The following is a 14,087-nucleotide window of genomic DNA, read 5'->3' on the forward strand; positions in this document are numbered from 1 at the left end:
GGCGCCCACCTGCCCGCGGTCACAGGGCCCCTAGCAGTGCTCCGTCTGCGCAGGCCATGTCTGTTAATGCAGCAGTTCACAAAAGGTGAGATTTGATGTGGTTGACCACATATCTAGCCACAGGGAGGTCATTGGTGACCTTGACCATGCAGTTTCCATGGAGCAGGGGCCACTGGGGGCTAGGAACAGTTTGGGAGGTGAGAGCAGAAGTGGCCAGCAGCACTGACCTGCAGGAGCGTTTGTGTCCTAAAGGGAGTAGAGACATAGTGTGGTACCAAGGGGGGCAAAGGCCTTTGCTCAGTTTCACATTTGTGAATATGGGGGCTACTTGCATGCCAGAGAGAGGGCAGTTCCAAGGTGAAGGTTTCCATGTGACCAGAGGCACATGCCTAGTCAGTGCCCAAGAGTCAGCCTTCAGGGGACCAGAGGCATCCACCTGTTGTAAAGGCAGCAGGTGGACTTGGTACAGTGGAATCAGTCAATTTGATGGAGAGAATCTAAGGAAATAAAGACCAACGTTGAGGAGACGTGTGAAATGCAGAGTGGAAAGTGCTGGAGTTGGATCCGTGTGCTAGCAGCCCTGAGCAGAGGCTGCACAGACGCAAGTCAGGGACTGCCGCTGACTCTTAGTAAGTCCGAGCGTTGTGGTGTGTCACAGACATCACAGGGCTTCACCATTTCAGAGCAAAGGCCCTGGTGAAAGTCCCAGCTGTGCCTCTTAGCACCTGTGGTATCCTGGGCACTCCCCTAAAGCTTGAGTTCCCTGGAAGTTGATGGAGCTGAGGGTGGCTTTAGGGTAGTCCCATCCATCACATCTCCCTACAGATTGGCCTGGGACCCCTGCTCTGAAGGTACCCCTATCCTCCCACACATCAAGGGCCCCCCTTCTCCGAGTCTAGGAGCTGGCTGTTCCTCCCGAGAATGGTGCCCATTTCTCCAGCTGGGAGGCCCCCAGAAGGTGAGGCTGGTGACCCTGGAGGACTGTGCTGCTGCTGCTGCTGCTGCTGCTGCTGCTGCTGCTGCTGCTGCTGCTGCTGCTGCTGCTGCTGCTGCTGTGTGTCCTGCCGGGGGAGGGCATTAGCAGCCCCATAGTGGCTTTGTGTCTGTTTCTATCTTCATATCTGAGCCTCCAGAGGCCTTTTGTGTGAAGGGCCTGCTTGCTCCTGCTGTAATTAGTATGTAGTTAGGAGGCATCAACACCAGAGGTCAGCATGGCAGCGGGTGGTAGCTCAGTGACCAGCAAGGTCTCCAGAGAATGTGGTCGGGTGAGTTCTGGCACCTGCCCGCCTGGTGTGGGTTTGGTGCACTTCTTCCCTGCAGATCTCCCCAGCTCTGCGTACACAGGGAGCAGGAGGCACACACATGGGCTCCTCTGGCCGCTTTGAAGCAGGATGCCACCCTCTCTGACTTGTGCTGTCTTTGTGTTGAGGTGTCACAGATGAAACACTTTGCTGAGCTCTGCACCCCTGCAGGGGGTGGCCAGCAACCTTGGGTCAGGTGACAAGTCCCACAGTGGATTGGCAGTCACCCCCGCTTGGCACTCGGGAGCACCCTGGTAAGACTGATGGCCTTCTGTGACTGCAGCAGTGCCTATGGCGTTCGGGGTCTCTGGGCCCCCCTCACTGCTCCAGGGGCAAAGACGCTGTGGGGAGAAGCTGTGTGCTCTCCCAAACCTCGACGCTCTGTGTTCCAGAGTGACTCATGGCAGAGGCCAGGAATCTGTCCCGTTCCCTACACTGATGCGTTCTTCCTGGAAACCCAGTGGTCCCTGCCCTCAGCCTTCTGACTGATAAGGCTAAGATAGGTGGAGCCATGTCCACATACTTAATCCAGAAGCCTCTGGGAAGCCAAGTGTCAGAGGGTGATGGGGAGCCGTCCTGGCGAGGCGTACCCTCTTCTGCCCAGAGGCCGTGGTCCCACTTGCACTCATCCCCAGCAGCTGTCCCCCTCCACTCCCAGCCCAGGCCTAGAGCCTGGTATCCCCCTGGGTCCCACATGTAGCCCTTTTTCCCTCTTTATAGCTATATACATACAGATGGGGGGAGCAGAGAGGGGTCTTTACTACTGTTACCTTCCTCAGGCCCTTCCTGCTAGGCACTAGATTTGGGGAGCAGACAACCAGAACAGAGGCTTTCTGAGAGCAGGAAGCCAAGAGACCATGGGGGCAGTGGGAAGCGTCCAGCACCCAGCTCCCTCTCCTACCTGCCAGCCACCTTGCCCATGATGCCAAAGTCAGCACTTGATCTGCTGACTTCAGGTGGCTTCCAGGCTTAAAAGCCAGAATGCAGCTGAACTGCATTTGGACAGATTCCATCCCTGTCTCCCGCAAGGCTTCGCTCCTAAATCTCCTATGTGACATCAAACCCCAGATAATCACAGAAGACAGTAAGTTCTATAAACCCCATTACCCTGCCGTCCCCCAGTCAGGATCTCACTGCTCTGCCCAGGCACCTGGAAGCACATCCAAGTGACCTCCCACAAGTCTCCACCTCATGCCTGCCCTGGGCAGCCCCCACTCCACCAGCTCTACCCTAACCCAGGAGGCCCAGCCTGGTGAGGCGGGGAAGCTATGGGGCCTATGCCTTGATTCCTGGGATGCCATCCTTTCACACCTCCTCTCTGCCCCTCCACCTCTGCCCCATCCCTGGCCTGGAAACAGCTCACACCCTGCCCAAGGCTGGCCTCTTCTGCTCCCATGGCCCCCAGGATACCACACAAGGTGGTACTCACAGTAACATGGTGTGGCCCAGTACAGGGGCCTTTTAGGCTCCTAAGTGCATAGCACTCTTCCAAGGCTCCTCTGAAGGCTGAGACCCAAGCACCATGTTTTAGGCCCTGGAAAGGTCCCTTTCCTCTTTCTTTAATTTTTATTTTTTTTTAAAATGTATTTGATTATTGCAGGGTCTCATTACACAGCTCAGACTCATGGTGATCCTCCTGCTTTCAGCCTCCCCAGCGCTGGGATTATAGGCAAGTGCCACCATGACCAGACTCTGGCCAGCTCAGCCTGCCCTGGGGGTGGAGCTGGTATGACATGTGGAGCCAGGGATCGAACCGCAGTCCCTGCGCTTGCCTAAGCTTGCCTAAACAGGTGCTTTAGTCCACTGAGCTATCTCGCCCCCCACTCCTTTAGAGAGGAGCTGGTGGTTGTGCATAGGAGTAAGGGGTGGTCATCCAGATCCCTGGCCTGGATTCTCTGGCAGAGAGGCCTCTGAAACCTCTGTTTTTGTTTTTCTCAATCCCTGTGCCAGGCCCGAAAAGCTGCCTTGCAGAAGACAGAAATCTAATTCTTTTTAGCCCATCACAATTCCATCAAGGATGAGATGAAATGTGTCTGTCTTGCACCTAAGCATCCAGAGTGGGTGTAATGAGGTTGCCTAAATAAGAGTTCAGCTGCTGGCTGAGAGGGTTAGAGGCAGCAGACTGAAGGCGTACTACTTCTCTGAGTGGGGAAAGGCTACCCTGCCCCCTGGGGGGGTGTCAAGCCACTGGGAGAAAGCCTCCCCATCTTGTCCCAGATTAACCCTGTCTGGTTGCCAACCCAATCTTTTTTTTTTTTTTTGTCTTTCTGAGACAGGATCTCACTGTGCAGTTCAGGGTAGCCTTGAGCTCACTTTGTAGCCCAGGCTGGTCTTGAACTTGCAATGATCCTCCTGCTTCCTGAGTGCTAGAATTACAGGTGACTACAACAATACCTGGCCCAGCCAGTATTTTTAACAGGGCTGTTCCTCCTTTATGCCTTTGTGCCTGCATGTCAGCCCCTTTCCCTATGGCCAGTGGGGCTTAGTGTGTGCACTGAGGTGGCAGCCCAGCCAGGACGGTTCCAGGCCCTGTACTCCAGGGATCTGCCTTCCAGACCCTGCTAGGGGCTGTAGTATGGTGCAGTTGTCTGCCACCATGTGCTAGTCAGGCCTGAGCTCAGCACTTTATGTGCAGCATCTCCTTCAATCTGCAAGACAGCCCAACAGCGCTGGTGCAGTTCTTACTCTATTTTGTAGAACAAAAAACTGAACAATCAGAGCGAGAAAGCAGGTTGCCCCCCAGTTGGACACGCCCAGGAGGAGCAGCCTGTACTCACCATGTCAGCCGCCCTGCTCCGGCCAATTGCACACTCACTGCTCAGCCTGCTGCCACAGCTTCCAAAATGTCAAGCAGTAAAAAAGTCATGAGTAAAACATGCTCAAAATCCCACCAGTCTGGGGCGACTTCACCATTAGTATTCACTAAATGGATATTTCAGACTCTATGCAAACAGATGTATAGGCAGAATAAGGATGTTTTCCAAGTTTTAAACTGCACTTTGAAAATAAAAATCAGAAATGAGAGTCTAGTTCGGTAGTAATGTTCTTAGTGTGTGCAAGAACCTAAGTTCAGTCCATAGCACCAAAAAAATCCAAAATATCAAATTTATTTTTTAACATAACCATAACATTAGATATTTAAAAATATCACTTCAATTTAACCAAAGACAAGTCTATTTCCCTATATCTAAAATGAAATGGAAGCCAGGCATGGTGACATTTGCCTATAATTCCAGCACTCAGAAGGATGAGGCAGGAGAATTGTTGAGTTCAAGCAGCATGGGTTACATAGTGAGTTGAAGACCAGTCTACACTATACAGTAGAAACCAAAACAAAACAATTGTATAAAATGAAGTGGATGAGGCCGGGGAGATGGCTCAGTAGAATAAGCGCTTGCCTGGCAAGCACAAGGGTCTGAGTTCAATCCCCAGTTCCGCAAAAAAAAAAGAAGTGGAAGTGACTTGTTAAATTTCAGAAAACATTTCTTTTTCATAAGTGATAATATTTCCTAAAAGATTAAAAAGATAAAAGGACCAGGAATATTGTTCAGTGGCATGGTGCCTCCCTGGCATGTGTGAAGTCTTGGGTTCAACTCTTGGTTTCAAAGGGGAAAGAAAAGATGAAAGGAAAAACATGAAAAGGTTAAGATTTAAAAATAGCTTTGTGGGGCCGGAGAGATGGCTCAGTAGAATAAGCACTTGCTTGGCAAGCACAAGGGCCTAAGTTCAATCCCTGGTTCTGCCGAGAGAGAGGGAGAGAGAGAGAGAGAGAGAGAGAGAGAGAGAGAGAGAGAGAGAGAGATTAAAAAAATTTTAAAGTAGCTTTGTTAGGGCTGGCCAGATAGCTCAGCAGACTAAAGTGCCTGCTTAGGCAGGTGCAGGGACCAGGTTCGATCCCCAGCATGCCATACTGTCTCCGCCCCTGGGGCGTGCTGAGATAGCAATTGAGATTGGGCATGGTGATGTGTGCCTATAATCCCAGGGCTTGGGAGGCTGAACACAGGAGGATCACAATGAGTCTGATCTGTGTAGTGAGACCCTATAGACCCTCATATATATATATATATATATATATATATATATATATATATTTGTTCCCTGTAATTCCAGTACTCAAGAGGCTGAGACAGGAGGATCATTGCAAGTTCGAGACCAACCTGGGCTACAAAGTAAGCTCAAGGCCAACTGTATAGCAAGACTCCTTCTCTCAAAAAGACCAAAAAAAAAAAAGTTTTGTTGGATTATAATTTGCATGCTTGTATCATATACCTACTTAAAATGTGCAATTGTCAGTTTAATATATTACATTACTAGTTTAAGTAACAAGCCTTATTTGTAGAGCACTTCTAGGTTCACTATAAAATTTAATGGAAAATATAGAGGATTCCTGTGTGTGCCCTGCTCACATGTCAACACCCCCCATGGTTAATTTCCACACCAAAGAGCTCCATTGGCTCCAGCTGAGGAACACTCACTGCAGTAACACATCAGTGTCACCCAGAGTCCATAGTTAACTTTAGGGTCTTCTCATATATTCTATGTGTTTTGATAAAAGTGTAATAATATAGGCTCACTACTTTTGTATTGTATAGAGTTGTTTTTCTGCCCTAAACTTCCTCCATGCTCTGCCTATCCTTTGTCTATTATTAACCACATCATGAACTAACTTCCATTCTAGAAAAGTTGAGAATATTGGGGCCAGCCAGATAGCTCAGTGGACTGAAGTGCCTGCTTAGGCAAAGCATAGGGACCAGGGTTCGATCCCTGGCTCCACATGCCATGCCAGGCTGGCCCCACCCCTGGGGCCCGCTGAGACAGTGACTGAGACTGCATGTGGTGGTGCGTGTCTGTAATCCCAGAGCTTGGGAGGCTGAAAACAGGAAGATCACTACGAGTCTGATCTGTGTAGTGAGACCCTGTACTAAATACATGAAAATAAGAATATTTTACTTCCACCTCCATTCTTCCACTCCCAGTTTTTATATTATTTATGTATGTGATTGAGGTTTCTCATACTCAATAATCATAATTTCCAAGATTGCAAAAAATATTAATTCAAGATATCCACATGGATGGATCTGTTGTGACTATCATTGGGATTTCAACTTTTGATAATTTTTTTAAGAGAAATTTTTATGGATATGTAAGCTGTAAGCCCATAAACTCATGTTTCAGAATGTTTGTTAGCTTTATACTGAAAGAACAGTTTAGCAAGGTATAAAATTCTGGTACCTAATTTCTCTTCAAACTCTAGATACTATTCATTAGATCTGAAATTTTGTTGCTGGGCATAAGTCTGATTCTCCCGAAACCATCTTTCTGCCTTTCCTACTCATGCGGCTTTTTTTTTTTTTTTTTTTTTTTCCTGGTGCCAGCCATTGAATCCAGGGCCTTTGCACTGAGCCACATCTCCAGCCCTTTTTATTTTTTATTTTGAGACTAGGTCTCACTAAGTTGCCCAGACTGGACTCAAACTTGTGATTCTCCTGCCTCAGCCTCTGGTTCTTTCTTTATTTTTTAAGGTTAGTAGCTTTTTCATGATGTATCTGTATGTTCTAAATGTCATTAGTCTTCCAAGGACACAGATACTGGTTAATTGGTTCTGTCAAGATTTTTTTTGTTCCATTATGTATTTGAATAGCTCTTCCTGTTCTATCCTATTTTGCCCCAGAAGCACATTATCATAGTTTAGATCTCAAATACTCTCCTACAAGGGAGGTGTGTTCAAAGGTAGAGCTTTTGGAAGGTGATTAGATCAGGCAGGTGCTGTATTCATCAGTGAGTTGATACCCTGATGATGAGGAAGGAGGCCCAGTCACAGAGGAGGATTCGGGGGTGGGGGGTGCCTGCAAGGGCGCATTTTCGTCCCCCAGCTCCTTCCTTGCTCCCTGCTTCCTAGCCAGGAGTGAGCACCTGTCCTCCGCTAGAAACTTCTGCCATGCTGTTGCTGTCTCATGGCCAGCCGGTCATGGACTGAATGCTCTGAAACTGGGAGCCGGGTTGAACCTCTCCTCCCTTAGGTTGTGGGTGTCAGGGATTGTATTCCAGTTTGGGAATGTGACTAATGCACACCAATTACTTATTTTCAAGGTGGTTTGTTTTGCTTTATTTGAGACAGGGTCTCACCATATAGTTCAGTCTGGCCTTGAACTCACTATGAGGCCCAGGCTGGCCTCAAACTTGCATCAGTCCTCCTGCCTTGGTCTCCCAAGTACTGGGACTACAAGGTATGTGCCCCCACACCTGGCCCTTTGTGGTTTGGTTTGTTTGTTTTTTTTTTTTTTTTAGCTACATATAAACAAAATTCCTATATATAAAAAACCCAAGAAGGTAAAACAATCTTTAGAAGAAAATACTAAAATTGACATCACTTGGGGTTGGGGAGATAGCTCAGTAGAACAAGGACTTGCTGGTAAGCACAAGGGCCTGAGTTCAATCCCTGGTTCTGCAATTCACTTTGGGGACAGTCAGCCGGTGTTGCCATAGTTCACTTAAGTACTGCCTCATAACTGATGCTTTTATTATTTCATTGTCCCATCCATTTCTTGTCCCCGTTTCTCCGTTGAATTAAGAGTCTACACCGCGTAAGGAACGCCAGTCCCCACCCGGCGCCCGGGCCACCGCCCTCCACCCGGTTTGGTTTGTTTTGCTGACTTTTTTTTTTTTTTTTTTTTTTTTTTTTTCTGAGACAGAGTCTCACTGTGTATCTCAGGCTGGCCTCAAACTCATTATGTAGCCCAGGCTGGCCTTGAACTTGGAGTGACCCTCCTGCCTCAGCCTCATGAGTGCTGATATTACAGGTGTGAGCTACCACACCTAGCATTGTTTGTTTGAGACGGGGTCTCGCTGTGTGGTTCAAGCTTGTCTTGAGCTCATTATATAGCCCCACTCGACCTCAGACTTGGAGTGATCCTCCCGCCTCAGCTCCCAAGTGCTTGATTCCCTTTTGTTTTTGTATCTGTCATTTGTCGTCTTCTCAGTTTAATTTTGTGCTGTTTCCTCAAGACTGCCACCCACATTTCTAGTTGTTCATGTTATGTTTTATCTGTTTATTCATGGTTCAACATAACTATTTATTTATTTTGATTTTTTGAGACAGGTCTTGCTGTGTATCCCAGGCTGACCTCTAACTCTCATTAAGCCTCCTACCTCTGCTGAGTGCTGGGCACTATAGCTGTATTTATTTATTTAATTATTTATCTTGTGGTACTGATAATTGAACTCATAACCTCACACTTGGTAGACAGGTGCTGTGCTGCTGAGCTATATTCCTGGCCAATATTGCTTTTTAAAAATATCTGTGATACATTTATTTTCCTTTCCCCTCTTCCCCTAATCAGTTAGCTTGTTAACTATTTCTCCACGTGACCCATCTTGTGATGTGTGTTGTCCTTAATTCTCAGGACAGTGTGGGCTCCTTCCTGATCATTCCTGTTCCATCCCACCCTTGACCTCACCATTCCTAAGGGAGGGTCGTGATACTTATTGAGGTTAAGGCAGCAGGAGTTAACGCTCAGCACAGTCCTTCCCACCACTGTGATGTCATGGATCTGGGCTGGAACTTGTGTGTAGCCATCTTGTTACACCAGTGGTGAGACTGCTCTCTCCCTGCCTTGTTCCCAAGTGAGCAGAGTGGAACAGGAATGCCCCTACTGAGCTCAATGTGGTGGAACACACATATAGGATCGTTGCGTTTGAGACCAGCTTGGGCTACAGAGTGAGCTCAAGGCCAGCCTGAACTGCATAGCAAGACCCTGTCTCAAAAAAACAGACAGACAGACAGACAGACAGACAGACAGACAGACAGACAGACAGACATGCTCCTCCTGGCCACATGCAGTAGGCCCCCAGGGCACCATTGCTGACACAGCTAGGAAGGAGCAGGCCCACTCTCCTCCTGAATAAGGAAAGACCAGGGCTTGGGCAGATGGGCTTTTGGCAGCTCCGTTATGAGTCCCTAGACCTGATTCCCCCGGACATGGAATGGCCCTGTGGGGAGGTGCCAGTGGGGGGACGTTCTTGCTATTGCTTCTGCTTGCCTGTGTCCTCACCCCTGCTCCTGTCTCTGCTGAGCAGAGCCCCATAACTCTGAGGAAACCCAGTCCCTAGCACCTGGGGTGCCTCCTGCACTCACAGTAACTCTGGAAGTTGGGTGTTTTAGTCCCACTTTATACATGGAGAACCCAGCACTCAACCAGTACGGCCACTTCTCCCAGGAGGCCACCCCACTAGCAGAGCTGCTCAAGCTCACAGTCAGATCCCAGAGGGAACCCCAAACCATGTGCCCTGTAACATTTTGTGGCACTTGGAGTTGAGTCTTCTCTGTTGGTATTAGTCACTGTGCCCTTAGCCGTTACTGCACTGAACTATTTTTTATTCCCCTCTATCAATGTGTCCACCTGCCTCCTGCTTACCTCCCTTGCTCTCCAGTTCCTTGTGGGCAGCAGCACAGGGATGGGTGGCAGTGGGTGGTGGTGTGTTCCTGCTAACTAGGAGTGTGGCTCTTTTGGGCACCAAGGTGTGCTTGTTCATCTTTGTAATTGGACTGCTTTAGGTACAAATCATAAAATGGCTTCTTTGACACTTAACAAGAAGCCGCCATGAGCCCTGCGTTTCCTTCTCTGGTTTGTCTCTTCTCCCTCCAAGCTCTGGCCCAGTGTCAGCCGTGGAAGAGGTGCCAGGAAATGCGAATCGAACAGAAACCAAACTTGAGGTCGCTGCCTTCTGCTAGAACAGAGATGCCACCTGTAGCTGGCGACTTGAGCAGAACTGGTTGCCCCACGCTGAAGGGCCCCAGCCTGCCGACTGACTTCATGAACTTGTTTCTCACTTCTCTGTGTTGCCTGCCTTCTTTCCCAGGACTGGCCATTGTCATCGCTTCAGCACAGGCCTGCCCATAATGTGCAGGGGACTGAGGCTGTGGCTTATTAGGGCTGTGAGTTAAACAAGAGCATGGCAATGCTTTTTTTGGCCCACTTTCAGAGCAGGCTTAGATCCTGCACCTCCCTGTGCCTGTACATGGGAGAGTTTACACCATCTCTCAGTCCTGCCCACAGCTCTCCAAAATTGCTTAGCAAACAAGGAAAAAGAGGCCATAGAGGCAAAGAATTTGCTTGAGGTCACACTGTCCTGTCCACACAGGATGGGGTCAGTCCAGAGTCCCAGCCTGCGATCTCGAGCAGAATTCTCTCCTGTGCTCTCGCAGCCACTGTCCCTGTAGAAAGTGACTGTCCTGTCTTCTTTCTCTCTCAGGGGGCCTTGGTGAATTCTGTCATGGTAATTTAAGGACCCTCGCCTAGAAGTCCCCACTCACAATTCCCCACTGGCGGGAAGGCCTGGACTCCAAGATGATTATAAAGGAATACCGGATCCCTCTGCCAATGACCGTGGAGGAGTACCGCATCGCCCAGCTGTACATGATTCAGGTGGGTGGAGGGCAAGGTGGACCAGGCGGGATTCCGAGGTGTGCCAGACTTCCTGCTTCCCAGCAGACTCCAGGCACGCGTGGGGGCACTCCCAGTTTCCTGTCCCCACGTTCCCAGCCCCTACAATGACAGTGGCCACTTCAGTGACCACTTATCCCCAGATCTTAGCTCAGGCTGCCTTCACAAAGCCTCACAGCCTGGGGGCATAAACACCAGGGACTCACTTTCGGTGAGTCACAGTCCTAGGCTTCTGTCTGGTGGCTTCCGGTTTCTGGTGAGGACTCTTCCTCTAACTGCATCCAAACCAAGTTATTCTCCAAAGGTTGTCTCCAAACACCAGCACATCAAGGGTCAGAACTTCAGCACAGATTCTGGGGACACAACATGCAGTCCATAACACCCCACCTAGGAGGCAGGCAGGAGTGAGGTAAGAGGGGTCAGACAGGAGTACAGCCTGCCTCGTGGCTCGCGCACTGTCCACCCTGCGGCCACCAGCGTGCGGTGTTGCAAGTTTCTATGAGGAGCCAGATGCTCACCTACTCCCAGGAGACATTGCTAGTCCAACTCCTCAGGGCCTTGCTAGCCTAGACACAGGTCCAGAGCGCCAGGATCCAGTGTCCTTCTGTCCCAGTCACCAGACCTGACCACTGCTCACACCTGCTGGGGCCCTGGCTTTGATCCTCACTCTGCGGCCAGCCTTCTGCTCAGTCCAGTGCCAGCCCCATGCACAGCCTGGTAGCTGGGCCCAAGCCACAGGCCTCAGTGCCTCCCACACTGATTCTGAACAGCTGTCAACCTGACTGTGGCTCTTCTGGGTACACAGGTCTTAGTCCCTGTTACCAGGTGGGGCCTGCCTTTGGCCAGCATCTGCTAGACAGCTTCAACATGTGATAGGGATGGCAGCACCTGCACTTCCCTTTTCCAGGCGTGCCTGGTGGGTTTGCCACTGCCACCCAGTTGGAGAGGGATGATGAGCCTGGGGCCCCAGCTCTTACCTAGGAGGAACTAGACAAAGCTACTAGGCTTTAGCCAGGCTCCACACTGGGCGGCTTGGCTGGTGGGGGGGTGCCCCAGCCTCTCTGGGGGCTTGTTTGCTCTGAGCTACTTCAAAAGCGCCACTCAATTCCTCTTGAGCCACTTACCCCTTAATTATTTCTAGAGAGCGGGAAGAGGAAGAGCTTAAATCAGGCCCAGGTTCTGAGTACTCTAGAAATAGTTCAGCCCAGTCAAGGACCAGCCTCATCTGTCACTGTGCACTGTTTGTTCTCAGTTCCTGCCCCAGGGTGAGCACCCCCACCCTGGTGGGCAGCATCCCAGCTGCACCTGGCCCCCTGGGGTGGGTGGCCAGGCTTGCAGCACAGAGCTCCTCCAACCTCTGGGTTCTCCCAAAGCTCTTCGTGAGCATAGTCACCTCTAACTTAGAGCCCCTCCAAGCTCCTGCCACCTCCCACATTGCATGCCTCCCATGAGCGTAACTGATAGCAATCCATGATGCCCTGCAGCTCTTGGCCTTCCTTCTGCTCTGCACAGCCCCTGCCCTGCCCTAGTGGCATATTTTGATGAAGGTCAAGCCATAGACTAGGATTGTGGGTAGGTCCTACCTTGCAGATCCCATGTGTCAACACAGGGCCTCCCAGCTGAACAGAGCCAGCGCAGGCTCTGAGTGCAAGCTGGATTCATCTGTAAGGCCCTGAGCCTCCAGTGTGTTTCCCTGTGCTTCTTCCAGTGAGCAAGCAAATGCACCCAGTCTGCCTTCTTTCTAAACTGGAGAGGTGAAGCCAGCCAGGTGTTACCAAGGAAGGCATCGATGTGCCCAGTATAGCAAACTAGGGGATGTGGCTAAAACACACACAAGCATGTACATGTACACAGACCCATGCACAGTTCCTGTCAGCTTTTCCTTTTTTCTTTTGAGACAGGGTCTTGCTATGTAGTTCAGGCTGACCTTGAACTCACTGTAGCTCAGGCTGGCCTGGAACTCATGGTGATCCTCCTGCCTCAGCCTCCTGAGTGCTGGGATTACAGTGCACTGCCACTCCCATCAGCCTTTGACAATCCCATAGCCCTGGGGCCTGCAGTGTGACATGACTGTCAATTGTCAGTGCAGCCACTTCCTGAGACCAGGTCTCTCTGGGGTCCTAGGTAACTAAAGATAGCCTCCAAGCTCCCTGGCCCACCTTGGAGGGAAGGCAAGAGGTGATGGACCTCTGTCTAGGGAGGCATTGCAGCAAGTGTAAGTGGAAGGTCCTAGGCAGATGTGTGTAACCCCAGCAGGGGTACAGTACGGTCTGTTTCTAGGCAGCGACACACCTAAGAATTATGGTCTGTTGGAGGAAGTGTGGTTTTTAGGCCTTGGCTTGAGTCCCAGCTGTAGTGAACAAGCAGTTGAGCCTCTCAAGCCTGTTTCTTCATCTGGAATGTAAGCTCACCTCAGCATCAGCCAAAAAGGCACTGAAAAGTCAATTCCCCTCCCCCCAAGCTCCCCCAAAGGCAGTTTCTCAAGCCAGCAAGATAGCTCAGTGAAGGACTGGCCAAATAGCTCAGTGGATTAAAGTGCCTGCAAGCAGGCACAGGGACCGGGGATTCGATCCCCAGGCCTGCTATACCAGCCCCACCCCTGGGGCACCCTGGGCTGGCAATTGAGACTGGGTGTGGTGGCGCACGCCTGTAATCCCAGCTCTTGGGAGGCTATAAACAGGCAGATCACTAAAAGCCCAATCTAGTAGTGAGACCCTGAACACCCTGTAGACCCTAACCTAAAGTGTCTGCTTAGGCAAGCACAGGGACCAAGGTTCAATCCCCAGCACCACATCTGTGCCGGCCCTGCCCTTGGGTACGCTAAGCTGGCCACCGAGTCCATGCATGGTGGAGCACACCTATAATTCCAGTGCTGGGGAGGATGAAAACAGGAAGATCACTGTGTATTAGAGCTGTGTAGTGAGACCCTGTACCATTATAGATGGGGACATTGTGGCCCTTGAGCATCCCATCGGAGAGAGCTCTGGGACTCCTGGTGGGGCTGAGGGAAGATGCTGTGACCCTCAGGTGAGGGGGCAATGTGGACAAGGGTACAGGGAGGAAGGGGTAGTGGGAGCCTCTGCCTGGACCAGGGAAGGGAGGTAGCAGCATTCTGAGGAGTCCTTGGCCTCGGTACTGCCCAAGGCCTCCGGAGCCCCACCCCCATCCTCCACTTCCTCTGAAAGGGTCCTGGTGGGGAGTGACGTTGGCTGTGGTTGCCAGCTGAGGGCAGGGCAAGGGTGGCAGCTCCTTGCTCACCTGTGTCCCTCCCATCCCTGGGACACCCCTGCAACCAGACTCCTGCCTGTAGAGTGAGATGAGACCTGCAAGTGTCTGCATACAG

At 50.6% G+C, this 14,087-nt stretch overlaps 1 protein-coding gene across 6 annotated transcripts in view; it reads left to right on the plus strand.

Annotated features, from left to right (window-relative positions):
* Pitpnm2 (phosphatidylinositol transfer protein membrane associated 2) overlaps positions 1 to 14,087 on the plus strand; it is a 95,540-nt gene that overhangs the window by 51,618 nt on the left and 29,835 nt on the right. For all 6 annotated transcript variants that reach the window (XM_023720514.1, XM_023720516.1, XM_012515740.2 and 3 more), the window contains exon 2: positions 10,554 to 10,726. In XM_023720514.1, the coding sequence (XP_023576282.1) occupies positions 10,649 to 10,726 (78 nt within the window). In that variant the 5' untranslated portion in view covers positions 10,554 to 10,648. The remainder of the gene's footprint in view (positions 1 to 10,553; positions 10,727 to 14,087) is intronic.

Source organism: Octodon degus, unplaced genomic scaffold (assembly GCF_000260255.1).
Source record: "Octodon degus isolate 3935 unplaced genomic scaffold, OctDeg1.0 scaffold00076, whole genome shotgun sequence".
NCBI lineage: Eukaryota > Metazoa > Chordata > Mammalia > Rodentia > Octodontidae > Octodon > Octodon degus.